The sequence below is a fragment of the Enhydra lutris genome, unplaced genomic scaffold (genome assembly GCF_002288905.1).
Source record: "Enhydra lutris kenyoni isolate GAN:26980312 unplaced genomic scaffold, ASM228890v2 scaffoldscaffold25, whole genome shotgun sequence".
NCBI classification, from domain to species: Eukaryota; Metazoa; Chordata; class Mammalia; order Carnivora; family Mustelidae; genus Enhydra; species Enhydra lutris.
Window position 1 is genome coordinate 9,779,854 of NW_019154109.1, and position 20,984 is coordinate 9,800,837.

A 20,984-nucleotide genomic window follows, 5' to 3' on the forward strand; every position below is an offset into this window, starting at 1 on the left:
CTTTGGATTTTTGTATCCTTTGGGTAAATCATTCTCCTGCTCTTAAAAAATACAGTTTAACAGATGTATGTGTATCCCTAAACAAGTTATTGCTTGGTTTTAGATATCTTTGAATTTAAAGTGCCTACCATTCTGCACATATTGTAGTCTTTTTAGACTTGCATCTTTTGTTCAGCATTCTGTTACTAAGATCCGTTCATATTGTTGAAATAGCCATAGTTCATTAACTTTTACTGCAATCTTTACATTGCATAAGTATGCTACAATTTACCCATTTCCCTGTAAGTGGATGTTTGAATACTTCTGGTTTTTCTCTGTGCTCTCACAAATAGTGCTTTTTTTTCACCATTCTTCCACATGCATCTGACTACATGTGTGTAAATTTCTCTATGATATTTATCTAGGAGTGGAATGGCTGAACTGCCAATGTATGAATATTCGATTTTATTAGATAATGCCAAATTGTTTACCAAAGTGACCTCACCAACTTCCACTTCACCAAATTAAGCAATCTTTTGATTCATGTTCTCTTCAATATTTGGCATTATTATATGTCATTCTTGATTTTTCCAGTCAAACAGATATAAAATATTATGTCACTGTAGTCTTATTTGCATTTTCTTGAGTACTGATGAGGTTGAAAATTTCTTCCTAAGTTTATTAGCCAATAGAGTTCCTTTTCTATAAAATGCCATTTCATAATTTCTGGCAACATGTTTTTTCTTTTCTTTTTTTTTTTTTTAAAGATTTTATTTTTATTTATTTGACAGACAGAGATCACAAGTAGGCAGAGAGAGAGGAAGGGAAGCAGGCTCCCTGCTGAGAGCCTGATGCGGTGGGGCGGTGGGGCGCGATCCCAGGACCCTGAGACCATGACCTGAGCCAAAGGCAGAGGCTTAACCCACTGAGCCACCTAGGCGCCCTACATGTTTTTTATTTTCCTAATCATCGATTTGTTAAGAATTCTTCATATAGTCTTGATTTTTAAACTTTTTTGGTTTTGTATCTAAATATCTTTTCCTAATTCAGAATTTGCTTTTTATTCTCTTTAAAATTAAAATTTAAACTTTATAAATTGAACCAAATGAGTGTTCTGAACCCATCAGAGAAGTTATTTATGGATTTATACTCTTGCTTTTCCAGACAAATATTTTATACATATTTTATAATATGATGTTATTACTTTTTGTATCTTAAAGACTCTGACTATTCAAAGGTCAATAAAGCATTCACTATAATTTTTTATTGGAATTCAAAAGTTTCCTTAACCTTTCTGGACATAATTTAACCCATATGGTATGAGATAGAAGTGCAATGTAATTCTTTTTCTTTTTTTTTTCCTTTTTGGATAACCATTTAAAAATCCATTTATTGAATACTTTGTTTTCTCTATTGATCCGTCATACTACCTTTGTTATATATTAATATTCTCATATATACATGAGTCAATTTCTTAACTGTTTTATTTCACTAATCAATTTGTCTTTGTGCCACTTTTATAAAGTCTCAATTGCAGTAGCATGATAATAAGTCTTGATATCAGATAGGGCAAATATTTGCTCTTTATTCTTCTTGTTTAGTTTGATCTTTTACCTCTATAGAATCAGTTTATCAAGCTCCACAAAATTCTGTATTTGATTTGATTAGGATTTTGTAGAATCTCTGGATTATTTTATAATATAAATACCAAACTGTTGTCCAAAGTGATTTCACCAACTTAAATTATACTGACAAAAGAAATTCTTATTAATTTGAAGAGGAGATAGTAATGCATAATTTTCAAAAGTTTGAAAAATATGTACCTTAGACAAATATAAAATGAAAACATGTCAAAAATTATCCTCAACTTATTAATTAATGAGCAAAACAGTAATACTTTAAAACTGGTCCACAGTACATTTAAGAAGCTATGTATTACTAGGCAATGTTAGAATTAAATTGCTAAGTTAGTATCCCTCTCCCCAAAACCCTACAGGGCCATCAACTTTATCCTTTTGAGTTACCTTTTTTAGTGGGTGGCAGTCCTTTGTTTATCTATTACACAGAACTCTTTGCACTCATGTCTGCTCCTTCACAGTTGTAAAATTGCACAGAAAATAGAAAGTTGAAGTCAGCATTTCACTGAAAGAACATCTAGTAATCTCTATGCTTATTTCTAAATTCTGGATAATTTTTCTGACAAAACTGACAGTTGTTTTTTTCTGGTATAGTATTTACATATTTTGACTTTATCATTCATTATCTGCCTTAAACAGTCTGGGAAAAATGTATTGGGAAAGCTCCATGGGAGAACTTTATTTGACTATTAAAATGGTGTGATGATAACAAGATTTTTAGATTATTGCTATATTCTTTGTCCTATACATATATTTTAAAAATAATTTCATATCTAGCTTTCATGTTATTTAGTGAAAAATGTAGAAAATGTATTTATTACTTATTTATATTTATTAGATAATATAGATGATTTTTTATAGTAAACAAAACCTGAAGATCCATTTATATATGTAAGGGATTTGTGAAAAAATAGTGTATTGTTAATATAAAGGAATATACAGAAGAATTACCATGTAGTGACTAAAAATGATGATCTAGGCCTGCATCTTCTATGTTTAAGTAAACATAAATAAGTTCTAGAGTAGCAGGTATAGTATGATTCCTTTTATCCTGTTGTTTAAATTGATCTGCTACCAGATATTTGTTAATGAAGCCAAACTAAATTTATTGAAACTCTTTGAAGTTAGTGATTAAGCATTAGCAGTGTTTCAGAAGATGATGTTAGAAGTGAGGTATTTATTTGGTTTTTTGAATGAGGGTTCAAGTGGTGGAAAGGGGATCTTTCAAGGTAAGAAAGGATTTGCAAGGGGAACCTGGGTGGCTCAGTGGGTTAAAGCCTCTGCCTTCAGCTCAGGTCATGATCCCAGGGTCCAGGAATCAAACCCCGAGTTGGGCTCTCTGCTCAGTGGGGAGCCTGCTTCGCCCTTTCTCTCTCTCTCTCTGTCTGCCTCTCTGCCTACTTGTGATCTCTGTCAAATAAATAAATAAAATCTTAAAAAAAAAAAAAAGAAAGGATTTGCCATGGTCAGTTGTCATGATAAATCATTTGGAATTGGTGGACACAGCAAAGTGAGGGTTTCGAAGCCTTAAGGAGTAATGAGTTCAAAGACAGTGCAAGTGTTAGTGAGTAGGCTTTGTAGATAAGTGATGTGTTTGCCTAGGTGAACAGACTGCAGGCTCCAATAAATTGATCTGTAGGAATTTTCTGAAACAAACAGTGAACTTATATATTGCCTTACACCCTTATTTTTCTCAAGTAAATATTTTTTGGAGACTCAACTATATCGAATTGACATAAGTAATCCATAGTTATTGTTACTCCAATTATAAATGTTTATTCTAGGAACTTTTTTCATTATTACCAACACACCAGGAAAAAGTTATGAGTTGTCAGCTTTGTATGCTCATATGTAAGGTATCTTCTTTAATTTTCATTAAATAGCCCTGATAATAGAAGTAATAACTGAATAAAAGGAAATAAAAGTTAGCAAATTTTATAATCTAGCACATATAATCTGATTCCAAAGTCCATGCTGTTATCCCTCTTAGTTCCTATATACTACATATGAAATAAACAAACAAATGAAGAAACTAATGTGGGGAAAATGGCAGTTTCTGTAGAAAACACTAGTTTTAATGTCACAATTTTTGGAGTGAGATTCTATTTGTGACTGTTCTCCCTTCTCCATCCAAATTGTGGCACTTTGTTCTTAAATATATTCAGCCCTATAGAGTTTACCTATTCCAAGTTACATATGTTATTTTTACTTGAATTAAGAGTACTAAGTACTGGGGCACCTTGGGTGGCTCAGTGGGTTAAAGCCTCTGCCTTCGGCTCAGGTCATGATCCCAGGGTCCTGGATTTGAGCCCAGCATCGGGCTCTCTGCTCAGCAGGGAGCCTGCCTCCCCCTGTCTCTCTGCCTGCCTCTCTGCCTACTTGTGATCTCTGTCTGTCAAATAAATAAATAAAATCTTAAAAAAAAAAGAGTACTAAGTACTAAAATATCTTAAGGAAATATGTATGTCTTAGTGAGCTGTGTCCATTATTGAAAAGTGAATTCTCCCTACAAGTACAAAATGAAAGAGGCTGCTTGGTGTGTTGATTTAAAGTCTTATGACATTGGTGAAAATAATTATATAAAATTAAAAGGTGCTTCTTTCACTGTACCTGAGTGTCTTCATGTAATTTCTGGATTCATTCTAAGAACTAGCATCTGTTGAACATGACCTCACTGTTTGAGACTCAGTGGGTTCCTCTTTAAAGACACATATTTATTTCTCCTCAAACTGGGCTTTGATATTTAACCATGCCATTCCCAGCAATCCCGGGATGTGTGAGCCCCGTTATATTTTCCTTCAAGGTTTTTTTTGTTTTTGTTTGTTTTTTTTTTTTTTTAAAGATAATGTGGTTTTATTCCAAAGCACAGATTTAAACACATGGCAAAACTCATCATCCTCAAGTTCCCAGTTGCTTCATTTGCTCTCAAGAGTCAAGTGGTTTCTTTTATTTTTTTAATCATTTTTTTAATTTATTTTCAGCATAACAGTATTCATTGTTTTTGTACCACACCCAGTGCTCCATACAATCCATGCCCTCTCTAATACCCACCACCTGGTTCCCCCAACCTCCCACCCCCCCACCTTTTCAAACCCTTCAGATTGTTTTTCAGAGTCCATAGTCTCTTATTGTTCACCTCCCCTTCCAATTTCCCCCAAATGCCTTCTCCTAACTCCCCATGTCCTCCATGCTATTTGTTATGCTCCACAAATAAGTGAAACCATATGATAATTGACTCTCTCTGCTTGACTTATTTCACTCAGCATAATCTCTTCCAGTTCCGTCCATGTTGCTACAAAAGTTGGGTATTCATCCTTTCTGATGGAGGCATAATACTCCATAGTGTATATGGACCACATCTTCCTTATCCATGTAGAAGAATGAAACTCGACCATTCTCTTACACCATACACAAAGATAAACTCAAAATGGATAAAAGACCTCAACGTGAGACAGGAATCCATCAGAATCCTAGAGGAGAACATAGGCAGTAATCTCTTCGATATCAGCCACAGCAACTTCTTTCAAGATATGTCTCCAAAGGCAAAGGAAACAAAAGCCAAAATAAACTTTTGGGACTTCATCAAAATCAAAAGCTTCTGCACAGCAAAGGAAACAGCCAAGAAAACAAAGAGGCAACCCACGGAATGGGAGAAGATATTTGCAAACGACAGTACAGACAAAAGATTGATATCCAGGATCTATAAAGAACTCCTCAAATTCAACACACACAAAACAGACAATCATATCAAAAAATGGGCAGAAGATATGAACAGACACTTCTCCAATGAAGATATACAAATGGCTGTCAGACACAGAAAAAATGTTCATCATCACTAGCCATCAGGGAGATTCAAATTAAAACCACATTGAGATATCACCTTACACCAGTTAGAATGGCCAAAATTAGCAAGACAGGAAACAACATGTGTTGGAGGGGATGTGGAGAAAGGGGAACCCTCTTACACTGTTGGTGGGAATGCAAGTTGGTGCAGCCTCTTTGGAGAACAGTGTGGAGATTCCTCAAGAAATTAAAAATAGAACTTCCCTATGACCCTGCAATTGCACTACTGGGTATTTACCCCAAAGATACAGATGGAGTGAAAAGAAGGGCCATCTGTACCCCAATGTTTATAGCAGCAATGGCCACAGTTGCCAAACTGTGGAAAGAACCAAGATGCCCTTCAACGGATGAATGGATAAGGAAGATGTGGTCCTTCAAGGTTTTAAAATAACTGGGTGCACTATTCCGGTCTGCATTAGAGAGTACCTGGTATTTTGTATCCTCTTAAAAAGTATAGAGAAAAAGAAAAGAGGATTTACAGGTGGTAGTTGTGAGTTTTGATTGGGAGGCTGTTATGTTTCTGGTGGGGCTGGCTGCCTGTAGTCATATAATGTAGATTTATAAGCCTTTCTGAGGCTAACAGCTTTATATTTCCAGGATGTATATGCATGTGTTTGCGTGCATGTATATATGTTTATGTATATATGTGTACACATGCTTGTATGCATTTTATCATGAGGGCTTCTGTGTGTGTGTGTGTGTGTGTGTGTGTGTGTGTGTGTGTACAATGGGAAGAAGTAGAGTTGAGGTGAGAGAAAAGAAATGGACATGATCTTCAAGCAACTGCTTTTTTTTTTTTTAAGATTTTTACTTATTGATTTGACACAGAGAGAGAGATCACAAGTAGGCAGAGAGGCAGGCAGAGAGAGGGGGAAAGCAGGCTCCCCGCTGAGCAGAGAGCCCGCTGCAGTGCTTGGTCCCAGGACCCTGAGATCATGACTTGAGCTGAAGGAAGAGGCTTAACCCACTCAGCCACCCAGGTGCCCTCATCTGACCTTTTTCTTAAGGTGGTTGGTGGTGATAAAGTTATATAATACATATCAAACAGCTTACTACAAGCCTGAATGCTATATATTTTTCTACTTTTTATTATATACTTAGAATAAAAATGAGTAAACGTTCTGTTTGCAGTTCTTTCTTTTTTTTTCCTTTTCTCTTCTCTTCTGTTAATCTTTTATTCTTTCTTTCTTTCTTTTTATTTAATGGCTTGAACTACACCTGCCCCCTACTCATGCAGTTGGGTGGGTGTATAAAAAGGCAAATCTTTTCAAAGGATGAAAAAAAACTGTACCTTTATGCTTATCCTAGCTTTATTTTTTCTGACCATGCAAAGTTAAGTTAAATGGGGTTGCTTACCTTTAAGTCTTTCAAATAAAATAAAGGAGTGCAGAGAGTAGGCCCTGCAAATGAGCACTACACATGAGCACATGCGTTTTCTAACTGAAGAGAGACTTGAATGCAAAAGTACTCTAGGGCGGACTTGTAATGTGTTTTATCATGGAAACCGCAAGCGTGTGCATTTCCAGCTACCTGCAAACTTCGATTACCAGGAAGTGACAGGAGCATAAATGCAGTTATTGAGAGACTGTCATCATTATCCATAGTGAAAGAGAATTGATGCGTGATTAGCACTCCACTTCATGTACGTTCAAACATACTTATACACATATACGTGTATATATATGTGTGTGTGTGTAGGTATTGTATATATCTATACCAGCAGGATTCCCTTTCCAAAAACGACATTATTTAATTTATTTGTTTGCTTATTTATTTTAAAGATTTATTTATGTATTTATTTATTAGAGAGCACAGGCGAGCTGGGGGAAGAGTGGAGGGGGAGGGAGAGGGACAAGCCGACTCCATGCTGAGCACAAAGCCCGAGGTGGGACTTGATCCCAGGACCTTCAGATCATGACCTGAGCTGAAGCCAACAGATGGTTGTTTTAACTGACTGAGCTGCCCAGGTGTCCCAGAAATGACATTGTTTTAAATATCATTTTAAAAATAAGAGAATGCTATGAAAGTCATCAGAATTAATCTCTGCCTCCTCATAAGAGGTTACTAACTAAAGGAGGTGAGAAAGTTAGGCTTAAGTAGTTATGAAGAAGATTGGATGGGCAAAAAGAAGCTGGGAAGTAGGAGGAGGGATGTCATAGTATTTAAAGTGGACTTAGTTTTGTGCATGTAGTAAGGGTTGGAAGCTGGGTAGAAACCCCTTGGAAGCACTTGAGCATGGATTGGTGAAACTAATTTTTCAAGATTAAAAATTGATTATAGCCTTATTCATTTAGTTTTTTTCACAAGGCTCCATTTGAATGGCTGCTCTGTTAAATAATTTAGTTAGGAGTGAATATTTGTAAATAGATAGGAACCTGGTTTAGAGTAAATAATCCAACGCAGAACTAAATAAACACTTGTCTTTATCTCTCTGTGGGTCTGATGTTTGCAATACTTTTTTGTAATATTTTATAGATGACCTAGAAATCTCCTAGTAGTGAAGAATCAGTTGATGAGGAAGCAGGAGGCAAGAAGAAGTAATGGACAACATCCCAGTTGTGTCCCAGTACTAGCTATGCATTTAGGCAACTCACTAAAATTATTTGAATTAAAGTGTGTTTTTTTATACAGTAAAGTTGATGTCTGCCTTTCTCAAGGCATAGCAACATTGGAAAAGTTAAATAATGTAATGTATTTTTTCCTAAATATTTATCAAATCATGGGGAGATAGAGCAAATAAACAAATAAATCTAAGTTAATAAAATTGAAAAAAATTAAAAATCTGCAGGGAATTATCATTAATCTTAAAGTAGATCAAATTGGAATAAAAAGGAACTTCTAAGGATTGACCTCACTACAAACCCAGGTTTTGCATCCTCAAATAGTTATAATCTAAGGAAGGAAAGAAGATGCATTTCATCTTCACACGAGTTATGCACTGAGTCCTAAGGTTTGTACTAAAGGAAGAACTAGAGACTACCCTACCCCTTTGTTCAGGCCTTCAGTCACTCACAGTTAATGCCTAATAGGTTTCAAGTAACATGTGACATGCTAAAGATAAAATCATGAACAAAACAAAATACAATTCTGACTCTCCTGGAGTTTAATTCTAAAAGACTTACTTCATATAACTGTGAAATGCTATTGTCGTCATCATGGAATATTAGTGTATTAGTTTTGAAAGATTGCCATAACAAAGAACCAGAAACTAGGTGCCTAAAAACAACAGAGGTTTTTTAATTCCAAGCTCTGGATTAATTATAGAACTTTGAAATCAAGTTGTTGGTAGTGCTATCCTCTCTCCTAAGTCTCTAGAGGAGAATCCTCACTCGCCTTTTCAGCCTCTGGTAGCCCTAGTGTTCCTAGGACTGTGGCCCTAAAACTCTAGTCTTTGTCTCTGTCTTCATATGGCCATCTTTCTTCTTTGTCAGTGTCCAGATTTTCCTCTAATAAAGAGACGAGTGGTACTGGGTTACAGACCCATCCTACTCCAGTATGATCTAATCTTAATTTAACTATGTCTGCAATGATTCATTGCCAAATAAGGTCACATGAGATACTGGAGTTAGGACTTGAATATATCTTTTTAGGGGACATAATTTGGTGCATAGCAATGACTTTAGAATAAAAAAGGGTACACTTACAGTAATGTATATTTGGAAAGGTGTAATTCTCATAAATATCAGCCCCATTTTAAGTTTTAGTAGTGGTGGGAATAGAGTGAGAGAAACCTGCTAGTAATAATGCAGAGAGACTTCCCTTTTTTTTCCTTATTCTTTGGAGTCAGAGAACCCAACATAGAGTTAGAAAGATGCACCAATTTAAAAGCACAAAAATGATGCCAAGGGAAACGTCCTTAGACACGGGAATCGCAGTGGTGCTGTGTACATTAACTTGACATCCAGATGTAGAATTTCCAAAGAAAAACACTCACCAACAATACACAGAGAGACTAACATGTCTCCATTGAACCTATCTGCTGAGACCAGAACATCCAGGCAGGTATTGCCTTGTTAGAGTTGAGTATAATCATAAACACTCATGCATGGACTCCGTGACCAATAGGACAGTCTCAGAGGGAGGTAGGAAGGGAGAGCGCCAAATAGAAATAGAGGAATACTCTTCCTTGTACATATTACAAGTCCCAAAGAGAATATATACAAAGGTTTGATATCCTACAGAGCCCAGGGTATTATTAGCACTTGAAAAAAGTGAAATAGTTTTTCTGAAGGAACAATGTGTGGACAGTCTGGTTCAGAATTATTTTTTGTGTGGTTAAAATGGTGAGGCCTATCTTAGAATTAATAAAGAATTTTAAGAGACAAGGAAGTTGGCTTTTAACAAGATCTTGCATGAATTTAAATAAAGCAACAGAAGGAAAAGAAAAGGAAAAAAAAGTAACAAATTGAAGTTAATATTAAGGCAAATTGACAATGGTTACACAAAGTATTTTTGTAGTAATCAAATTGTTATAATTTATAGAAAAATCTGGAGAGGTTTTCAATTTGTATATTTTTCAGTTCATATTTGAAGATATCAGAATAATCTAAAGATGATAGCACATCAATGTACTAGTTAGTTATGACTAAGGAGGAAAAACTTCTAAAAATATAAGAAAATGAATCCACAAGTAAATTACCTGAATAATTCATGACTACCAAAACTAGTCAAGAATTGAAAAAATAATTGCAAGATAGAAAAATTATTAGAACAGTTCACCAAATCACTGTCAAAAACATCCCCAAAAGGTATCATCAATTTGACAGAATCAAGAAAAGCTTTTGATAGCAATCAATTTATCTTTTATATCTTTTTTTATCTTTTTCAATGTCTTTTTGTATCTTTTTATTTCTTTTTTATATCTTTATAAAAGATATGTCAATATATCTTTTAGTAAGATATACATGTTTATTGTAATTCCAGGGTCAACAACATAATTATTGCTAAAGCATAAGAGGCCTTCTAAGAATACATACCACAGTTGATATTTTTCCTTCAATAAGTGCTAGTCAACATAATAACAAATGTAAATAAAAATATAGATTTTTAGATGACATGATTGTCCAGAAGACGCAAACAATAAATCTGAAAAAAATGTATTGCATATGAAGGAATTCAATATGGTAGCCATTTATAATACTAAAACCAAAAGTTGAAAGTTAGAACAAAACAGTTCAAAAATTGCAACCAAAATTGTATAATACCCAGAAATAAATGTCACAAAGAATATGTAGGGTCTATGCAAATCAAATAAAATGTCGTCGACCAATATAAAGCTAATATTTTTAAACAATGAGAACATATCAATAGGACAAGATACCACGTACTAATTGTAATTCCATTTTTTAAAAATACAATTATAATTCCACTATTACATTGAGGTAAATGTGACTAAAACTGTGGGGTTCTGGGGAAGATCTAGAGAGTGCATTAAGTTGACCTATTTGAATGGAGATAAATTCAGATAAAGCTAGTTGGGAGGAGAGAGTTCTGAAGGAAGGAGGGAAAGGAGGATCGAAGGAAGGAAGGGGAAGGAAAGGAAAGGAGAGAAGGAAAAAAGGGAAAGCACATTTAAATCTGGAAAAGGAAATATGAAGTGGATATTTAGGATAGAATCATGAAAAAAATTAGGAAGGATAAACACTAAACTCTGTACTAAGTCCCTGAATTTTAGAGAACTGTATGGTGCTAAGAAGGTCCTCCAAGAATATACTAACACTAACTGGCTTTGATTCTGGGAAAGATTGTTATTACAAAAATAAAAGAAAACTCTGCTCAATATTATGAGTAGTTAACTTAACCATTTTTCTGCACTCAAGAAAAGACATGGATCAAAAAGTGTTTTGCTTTGTTTGTATGTTAGCCTTAGTGTTAAAAAAACATTTGTATAAACTTATGCTTTAATGTCTTATGCTCCTTGGTGATCGTATTGACTCAGATATCACTACATTAATTAATAGTTTTACTTCACATAATATTATAATGAGGAAGGAATCTGGAAGTATTTAATGAGAGAATTTATCTCATGCAAAATTGGCTTTACCTCAGGAAAAAATGAAATAAAAATCAGTCACAGTATTTCAAACTGTTATCCAGTCTTGTACATTTGTATATATTGGAGAGCTCTTCACTTCACAATGATGGTCATTTACAAATTGGGTAATCTCATTCATAATTCACCTATTTCTCTGTGATTAATCCTATACAATAGAGCATCATATTATGATTAATTCATTTTAATAATGATGTTCACTTCAATATTTAAGACAGCTATTCTGTTACTGCTAACTCTTCATATTTAGGCTAAACATTTCCAGTTCTTTAAATTTGTCCTCATATGAGATGCTTTCCAGATCCTTCATTATTTTGCATAAGGCTTTAAATGACCTAATTTTAGTTACATCTCTTTTACACACCCAATACTGAACTTCAGATATTATCGGAAGAATGGACTCATAGACTCATATCTGAAGAATGGACTCTGGAGCAAACTTGCATGGCCCTTTGCTGAATTATTTGCATAATAACCATATGTCCTTTCAAATTTACTTTTGTAGCCATAGCAGATTTGAAATAATTTAGCTTGACATCAATGTTATGGTTACTTTATTTAAAATGAACTGCCTTTTCAGTCCAAAAAATAAGGGAAACAGATTCAATGATGGATTCCTAAGATACTCCTGGATATTCCTAAGATACATGTATGTGTGTGCATGCACTTTTGTAGTGTGTATAAGTGTATAAGTTTATGTACTTGCATATGTAAGTGTTTTGCTGGAGGATATTGCAATTTTTAATTGAAGTATTATTGACGTACAACATTATATTAGTTTTAGGTGTGAGCATAATGATTTGACATTTGTATACATTGTGAAATGATCACCAAAATCAATCTACTTTCCATTTATCACCATACAGACTTACTAGACTAAACTAGAATTTCTTTTCTTGTAAAGATAACTTCTAAGATTTACTTTCCTATCAACTTTCAAATTTGCAATACAATATTATTGATTATATTTATCTTGCTATACAGACTTATTTTAAAACTAGAATTCCACTTATATTCACTAGTCTAAAAAAAAAAAAACAAAATAAATGAACAAACAAAATAAGAACAAAACTCAGAGATATGGATAATAAAATGGTGGTTGCCAGAGGGGATAGGAGTTGGGAAGTGCAAAATAGGTGAAGGGGATTAAGAGTTACAAAATACCAGTTACAAAATAAAGTTTCTAGTTTATACAGATCACATTATCAAAATTTCGTGATGTTAGGAAAAATGAAATTGAGTCTGTTGTGTAAATATTAAAGTGCTTTCTTAGCTATTTTGGAATCATAACTTAAAAGAAGTGTACTTAAGACCACTTAATTAAGAAAATGTCAAATAAAAATATAATTTCAAATGATAATTATTAACAAATCATCATGAACATAATATTTCTTTTCAATTAGTATTTTGAAAATATTAATTAGTCAGCATGTGAGAGAAGTTTGCTGGAATTTAGGGAGAAAGCAAATGTATTTATTAGCATGCTACTGTTTTTTACACTGTTGGTATTATTGTATTGAAGATTAAATATATAAAATTAGTTCCTTAATTGTTTTGTCTGGTTTATAACCTATCTATGTTGACTTTAACATTCTACTTGTCATTCATTACTACTCCTTTGTTGATCATGTATATTTTATTATGAACCTAGATAAATAAATAAAGAGGTAAAGTGTACCATAATGTGGTGTCCCAAATAGGGTCACGATGGAGGGAAAGGCTTTTTAAAAATAGTGTTTCAGGCCCAGTCCCTTAAGATTCTGATGCAGTGCATCAGGTGATAGTGTTCAAACTGGATCCTTCAGACACCCAAATGATTCCAATGACAGAGAAAAACTCGGGAAAGCACTGTTTCAAAATTATTCCAAAGACACATATTATTGCTGTTTTGAATTATCTATACCACGCATTACATCTGCTAATACAGATAATAGAATTAATTATATATGGTATTTGAACTTATTCTATGTTTAGAATTAGAAAGTAACTCTTTCTCTCCAAAAAATTCAGCATTTTTACTCAATTTTCATTTTCTGTAGTGGGGATTCACGCAAAGTATTTAATGCATTAAATAAAATTATTTTTAATGTATTTATCTTTAGATTAATTATAATTTCATCTTTTGCTTGCAGGGTACAAGTTGAATTCTATATGAATGAAAACACATTTAAAGAGAGGCTAAAGTTATTTTTTATCAAAAACCAGAGATCAAGTAAGTCATTTATTTTATTCTCCTGTCTATATGTTTGTACATATGTGCCTAGAAAAATTGTCTAAAAAAATTCAGCTGTGCAATCCTTTTGCAAAATATCTTTTATCTAGAATGAGTATTGATAATCTTGTCTACCAGCTGTAAAAGTTTAGAAAGCATAGATGTTACATGTGGTGTTGGTAGGATTTTTGAATACCTGTAATTCTCCAAATCCCACATCAATAAGCAGACTTGTGAGAGAACCATCTGGATTAGTCGAGACATTGAGGAAAAGAACTTAAATCAGGATACCCTTATTTTAAGGGATACTGATTAGGCTCTTACAAACAGGAATAATTGATTTATTGAGGAAGAGTTTAATGTTTCCCAATCATGCATGATAAGAAGAAATATCTAGGGCTTTCTGAAATGTACAGATTATTAGCAACCTTCTTTGGAGATTTTGAATCAGGAAGTATAGCCTCAGCCCACAGTTTCACACCACTGATTTTTCTCACCAGATAAATTTGGGAAACATTTCAACTTCAAGAAGACATGAAATTAGCGTAGTCACTGACCTAAGACCATTCAAGGCTGATGTGCTAGTGATACTTGTCGCTTCCCTGTAATACCACACATTTTTTAGAAGCCATGTATAATGAGTCAATATGCAGTTTTTCATATGATTTTTGTTTAAAATGTCAAGGAAAAAAAAGGAGAGGCCTATATTAGATTGTTGTAGACATTGTTCTTTTTGAATTTTGATCCTGGAATCTTCTTGGGGTGGTCTAGGTTGAGTTGTGTCTCTATAGGGTTCAAAGAGAAAAGCCTGAATTGTGGGAATTTATCCAAATGGAGTATAGGGACTGTTTCAGTATGTAAGGCACACTGGTTAGAGATTCTTAATGGCATATTAGCTGCAGAGTTAAGACTAATAATATCTTATGCCTTTCCAACCTGGTTGTTTAGAATTTCCAAGGAAGTCCCACCAATAAGTATTACCTAAAGCGGCCACATCATCTGAATAAGTGTCCTTGATTTTAATACTGACAATGCTATCTTTCCAGGCCAGAAAAGATAGATGCATTATTTGAATACTTCAACAGCAGCTAATTTTGATTAAATAGTCATTTGAAGAGGCCAGTTCTATAAAACCAGGGCAATTTCATTAACAGTTTAAAAGATTTTATAAAGAAGCTAACCCATAAAATGTACCTAGCATTTTAATAGGGAAACCTAGGAAAAATTACACAATTAATAAGCATTAGCATTTTGCTGTTAAGAAATGTTACCTCAAGTACATTAATATATAACAGAGTAAAAGGATGACATTTCATTTCCAGATTTTATTAAGTAATAATTATAAGAAGACCTTTCTCAAAATTTTATTCATAATGCATGAATCAGATACCACCTGATAATTACAGGAAAGGTAATGCTTCTATTAATCAGACTTTAGGCATATTTTGCCTAATGTTAATTGCTCTTCTTCACCATCAAGTACTATAGGCTGCATAAATGTGACCTATACATTCTTATAGATACATACATAGCAGTCTTAATACCCCTTAAATATTTAAGATTTCATTGATATTCAACCTAAAGTCAAAAGTAAGTTTCAACTGGTCGAACTAAACAGTGTGTATGTATGCATGTATTTTCCAGCAAATGCTATTAGGACTCTTCTTCAATTATATAATTACTAATTGAGTGTGTGTGTGTATATATGTATGTATATATGCATCTATATATAATTATATACATGATTTTAATTTCTCTGTAATCAACTCCACAAGGTGTTCTGAAAGTAAAAGATTTATGAATTATCTGATGAATTTTTAAGCGGCTAGATTTTCTAGCTAGGTAAAATTTATTCCAAAATTCATGGAAATAAAAATTGCTTACACTTCTAAGCATATTTGGCCAATCTTGATTGGAAATGATTTTTGTGACTTCTGAATGCTCAAACTTAGATTTATTCTTGGGTATAAAATTCAGTGCCATTTTCAGTGCATACAATCTGTCAATGTCAATTTTTGTTTCAATATTTAATTAATTAAAATTCAGCTACCTAAAATTTTAAGAGTTTAGACAATTATGATATTGTAGTTTCTGAATACAATTTAAGTTCTGTACTTAAAGTTGTTATTTTTGACATTGTTTTTTTGGTCCTTCATGGACTAAGTTCAAATAAAAATTAAATTTTTGTTGTTTGTTTAAAGGTCTAAGAATTCGTCTATTCAATTTTTCTCTCAAATTATTAAGCTGCTTATTATACATAATCCGAGTGCTACTAGAAAACCCTTCACAAGGAAATGAATGGTAAGGTGTCTTTGTCTGAATTTCAACAATATTCTTTTGATTACTTTGAATTGTGTTATAATTTAATTTATTTTTATTTTTATTTCAAGATTTTATTTAAATTAAAGTTAGTTAACATATAGTGTGGTTAGTTTCAGAGGAATAATTTAGTGATACATCACTTGATACAATGTCCAGTGCTCATTACAAGTGCCCTCTTTAATGCCCGTCTCCCATTTACCCATTCTCAAACCACCTCTCCTCCAGCAACCCTCAGTTTTTTCCCTATAGTTAAGAGTCTTTTTTGGTTTGCCTTCCTCTCTCTCTCTCTTTTTTTTTTTTTTAAGATTTTTATTTATTTATTTGACAGACAGAGATCACAAGCACACAGAGAGGCAGGCAGAGAGAGAGGAGGGGAAGCAGGATCTCTGCCAAGCAGAGAGCCTGATGCGGGGCTTGATCCCAGGACCGTGGGATCATGACCTGAGCTGAAGGCAGAGGCTTTAACCCACTGAGCCACCCAGGCGCCCCTGCCTTCCTCTCTTAAAAAAAAAAAAAAAATTATTTATTTATTTATCTATCTACTTATTTATTTATTTAGAGAGTGAGGGGACGGGCATAGGGAGACAGAGAGGGAATCTCAAAGAGACTCCATGCTGAGCACAGAGAGTGTCTTAGAGCTTGATCTCATGATCCTGAGATCACGACCTGAGCCAAAACCAAGACTCAGACACTTAAACATCTAAGCACCCAGGTGCCCCCCCCCCTTTTTTTTTTATCTTATTTTATTTTTCCTTCCCTTCACCTATGTTTATCTGTTTTGTTTCTTAAATTCCACATATGAGTCTTTATTTGACTGACTTATTTTATTCAACATAATACACTCTAGCTCCATCCATGTCATTGCAAATGGCAAGATTTCATTATTTTTGATAACTGTATAATATTCCATTGTGTGTGTGTATCACTTCTAATTTATCCATTCATCAGTCTATGGACATTTGGGCTCTTTCCATATTTTGGCTATTGTGGATAGTGCTGCTATAATCATTGGGGTGCATGGGCCCTTTTAAATCATTATTTTGTATCCTTTGGATAAATATCTGTAGTGCAATTTGTCATCTCATTGTGGTTTTGATTTGTATCTCCATGATGCTGAGTGATGTTGAGCATTTTTTCATGTGTCTGTTAGTCATTTATATGTCTTCTTTGGATAAATGTCTGTTCATGTCTTCTGCCCATTTCTTGACTGGATTTTTAATTTTTTCAGTGTTGGGTTTGATGAGTTCTTTATAGATTTTGGAAACTAGCCCTTTATCTGATATCTCGTTTACGAATATCTTCTCCCATTCAGTTTTGTTGATTAATTATTTTGCTCTGCAGAAGCTTTTTATCTTGATGAAATACCAATAGTTCATTTTTGCTGTTGTTTCCCTGGCCTTTGAAGCTGTTGCTGTGGCTGAGGTCAAAGAACTTGCTCCCTATGTTCTCTTCTAGGATTTTGATGGTTTCCTGTCTCACATTTAGGTCTTTCATCCATTTTGAATTTATTTTTGTGTATGGTTTAAGAAAGTGGTCAGTTTCATTCTTCTGCATGTGGCTGACCAATTTTCCCACCACCATTTGTTGAAGACTATCTTTTTTCCATTGGACATTCTTTCCTGCTTTGTTAAAGATTAGTTGACCATAGAGTTGAGGGTCCATTTCTGGGTTCTCTGTTCTGTTCCATCAATCTATGTGTCAGTTTTTGTGCTAGTACCACACACTCTTGATGACTATAGCTTTCTAATACCGCATGAAGTCCGGAATTGTGATCCCTTCAGACTTGCTTCTCTTTTTCAAGATTCCTTTGGCTGTTTGGGGTCTTTTTTGGGGTCCTTTACAAACTTTAGAATTGTTTGTTCTAGTCTGTGAAAAATGCTGGTCTTATTTTGATATGAATTGCTGAATGTGTAGATTGCTTTGGGTAGCATAGACATTTTAACAATATTTGTTCCTCCAATCCGTGAGCATGGAATGTTTTTCCATTTCTTTGTTCCTTCCTCAGTTTGTTTCATCAGTGTTCTATAGTTTTAGAGTACAGATCATTTACCTCTTTGGTTAGGTTTATTCCTAGATATCTTATGGTTTTTGGTGCAATTGTAAATGAGATCCATTCCTTGATTTCTCTTTCTGATGCTTCATTATTGGTATATAGAAATGCAACAGACTTCTGTGTTGATTTTATATCCTACAATGTTGACAAATTCCTGTATTAGTCTAGAAATGTTTTAGTGTAGTGTTTTGGGTTTTCTACATAAAGTATCATGTTGTCTGCGACAAGTGAAAGTTTGACTTCTTCCTTGTCGATTTGGATGCCTTTTATTTCTTTTTGTTGTGTGATTGCTGGGTCTAGGAATTCCAGTACTATGTTGAACAACAGTGGTGAGAGTGGACATCCTTGTTGTGTTCCTGACCTTATAGGAAAAGTTCTCCATTATCCCCCATTGAGGATGATGTTAACTGTGCATCTTTCATATATGGCCTTTATGATTTTAAGGTATGTTCCCTCTATCCTTACTTTCTTGAGGATTTTTATCAAGAAATGATGCTGTATTTTATCAAATGCTTTTTCTACATCTATTGAGAGAATCATCTGGTTCTTATTCTTTCTTTTATTAATATGATGTATCACCTTGACTGATTTGCAGATATTGAACCACCCTTGAAGCCCTGGAATAAATTCCACCTGGTTGTAGTGAATAATCCTTTTAATGTGCTATTGGGATTCAATTAGCTAGTATCATGTTAAGAATTTTTGCTTCCATGTTCATTAAAGATATTGGTCTGTGATTATCCTTTTTAGTGGGGTCTTTGTCTGGTTTTGGAATCAAGGTAATGCTGCCCTCATAGAATCAGTTTAGAAGTTTTCCTTGCAGTTCTATTTTTTGGAACAGTTTTGAAACAGAAGAATAGGTATTAAGTCTTTGAATGTTTGGTAGAATTCCCCTGGGAAGCGATCTGGTCCTGGACTCTTGTTTTTGGGGAGATTTTTGATAACTGGTTCAATTTCTTTGCTAGTTATGGTTTGTTCAGATTTTCTCTTTCTTTCAGACTCAGTTTTGGTAGTTATATGTTTATAGGAATTTATTCATTTCTTCCAGTTGCCTAATTTGTTCATGTATAATTGTTCCTAATATTCTAATTGTTTGTATTTCTGAGGTGTTAGTTGTGATCCCCCCTTTTCATTCATGATTTTATTTATTTGAGTCCTTTCTCTTTTCTTTTTGTTAAGTCTTCTTTGGGGTTTATTAATTTTGTTAATTCTTTTAAAGAACCAGCTCCTAGTTTCTGTTGATGTGTTCTACTGGTTTTTTTTTTTTTTATTTCTGTATCATTAATATTTATTATTTCTCTTCTGCTGAATTTAGACTTTATTTGCTGCTGTTTTCCCAACTCCTTTAAATGTAAGGAGCTTTAGGTTATATATTTGAGCTTTAGGTTATATATTTGAGCTTTAGGTTATATATTTTACTACTTCTTGAAGAAGGCTTGGTTGTTATATTCTTACCTCTTAGGACTACATTTGCTGCATCCCAAAGGTTTTGAACTGTGGTATTTTCATTTTCATTTGCTTCCATGTATTTTTTTTAAATTTTCTTTAATTTCCTGGTTGACACATTGATTCTTTAGTAGGATATTCTTTCATCTCCATATAGTTGTGGTCTTTCCAAATTTTTTCTTACAGATGACTTTAAGTTTCATAGGAATATGGTCTGAAAATATGCATGGTATGATCTCAATCTTCTTGTAGTGTTTAAGGCCTGATTTGTAACCTAATATGTTATGTCATCTATTCTGCAGAATATTACATGTGCACTCAAAAAGAATGTGTATTCTGCTGCTTTAGGCTGAAAACTCCGATACCTGTTAAGTCCATCTGGTCCAGTGTATCAGTTTTTTGTTGTTGATGTTCTGCTTAGATGATCTCTCCATTGCTGAGAGTGAGGTGTTAAAGTCCCCTATTATTATTGTATGTTTATTATTAATGAGTTTCTTTAAGTTTGTTATTAATTGACTTATTTATTTGGCTATGCCCAAATTGGTGGCATAAATATTTACAATTGTTAGATCTTGTTGGATAGACCCCATTTATATGATATTGTGCCCCTCTTCATCTCTTATTACAGTCTTTGGTTTAAAATCTAGTTTTTCTGATATATAAGTATGGATACTGAAGCTTTCTTTTGATGTCCATTGGTATTATAAATGGTTCTCTAACCCTTTACTTTTAATCTGGAAGTGTCTTTGGGTCTAAAATGAGTCTCTTTTAAGCAGCATATTGAGTTTTTTAATCCATTCTGATACAGTATGCCTTTTAGTTAGAGCTTTAGTCCATTTACATACTGAGTTATTATTGAGAGATATGAATTTAATGCCATTGTATTACCTGTAATGTCAGTGTTCCTGTATATTGTCTCTGTTCCTTTCTATTCTTTGTTACTTTTAGACTCTCTTTCCCATTCAAAGGGTCTCCTTTAATATTTCTTTCAGAGCTGGTTTAGTGTTCATGAACTCCTTTAGTTTTTGCTTGTCTTGTGAACTCTTTACCTCTCCTTCTATTCTGAATGACAGCCATGATGGACAAAATATTCCTGGCCACATATTTTTTCTCATTTAGCATGTTAAATATTTCCTGCCACTTTCTTCTGGCCTGTCAAGTTTCAGTGGACAGGTCTATTGCTAACCTTATGTGTCTTCCCTTGTAGGGTAAGGACCTTTTATTCTTAGCTGCTTTCAGAATTTTCTCTTTATCTTTGTATTTTGCAAGTATCACTATGATATGTTGTGGTGTTGACCTGTTTTTGTTGATTTTGAGGAGAATATTCTGTGCATCTTGGACTTGAATGCCTGTTTCCTTCCCCAGATTAAGGAAGTTCTCAGGTATAATTTGTTCAAGTAAATCTTCTGCCCCCTTTTCCCACAATTTTTCTTCCGGGGG

At 33.8% G+C, this 20,984-nt stretch overlaps 1 protein-coding gene across 3 annotated transcripts in view; it reads left to right on the plus strand.

The window, feature by feature from the left end:
* LOC111151086 (potassium sodium-activated channel subfamily T member 2) overlaps positions 1–20,984 on the plus strand; it is a 349,819-nt gene that overhangs the window by 86,077 nt on the left and 242,758 nt on the right. For all 3 annotated transcript variants that reach the window (XM_022508845.1, XM_022508846.1, XM_022508847.1), the window contains exons 2-3: positions 13,644–13,723; positions 15,925–16,024. In XM_022508845.1, coding sequence (XP_022364553.1) covers positions 13,644–13,723; positions 15,925–16,024 — 180 coding nt within the window. The remainder of the gene's footprint in view (positions 1–13,643; positions 13,724–15,924; positions 16,025–20,984) is intronic.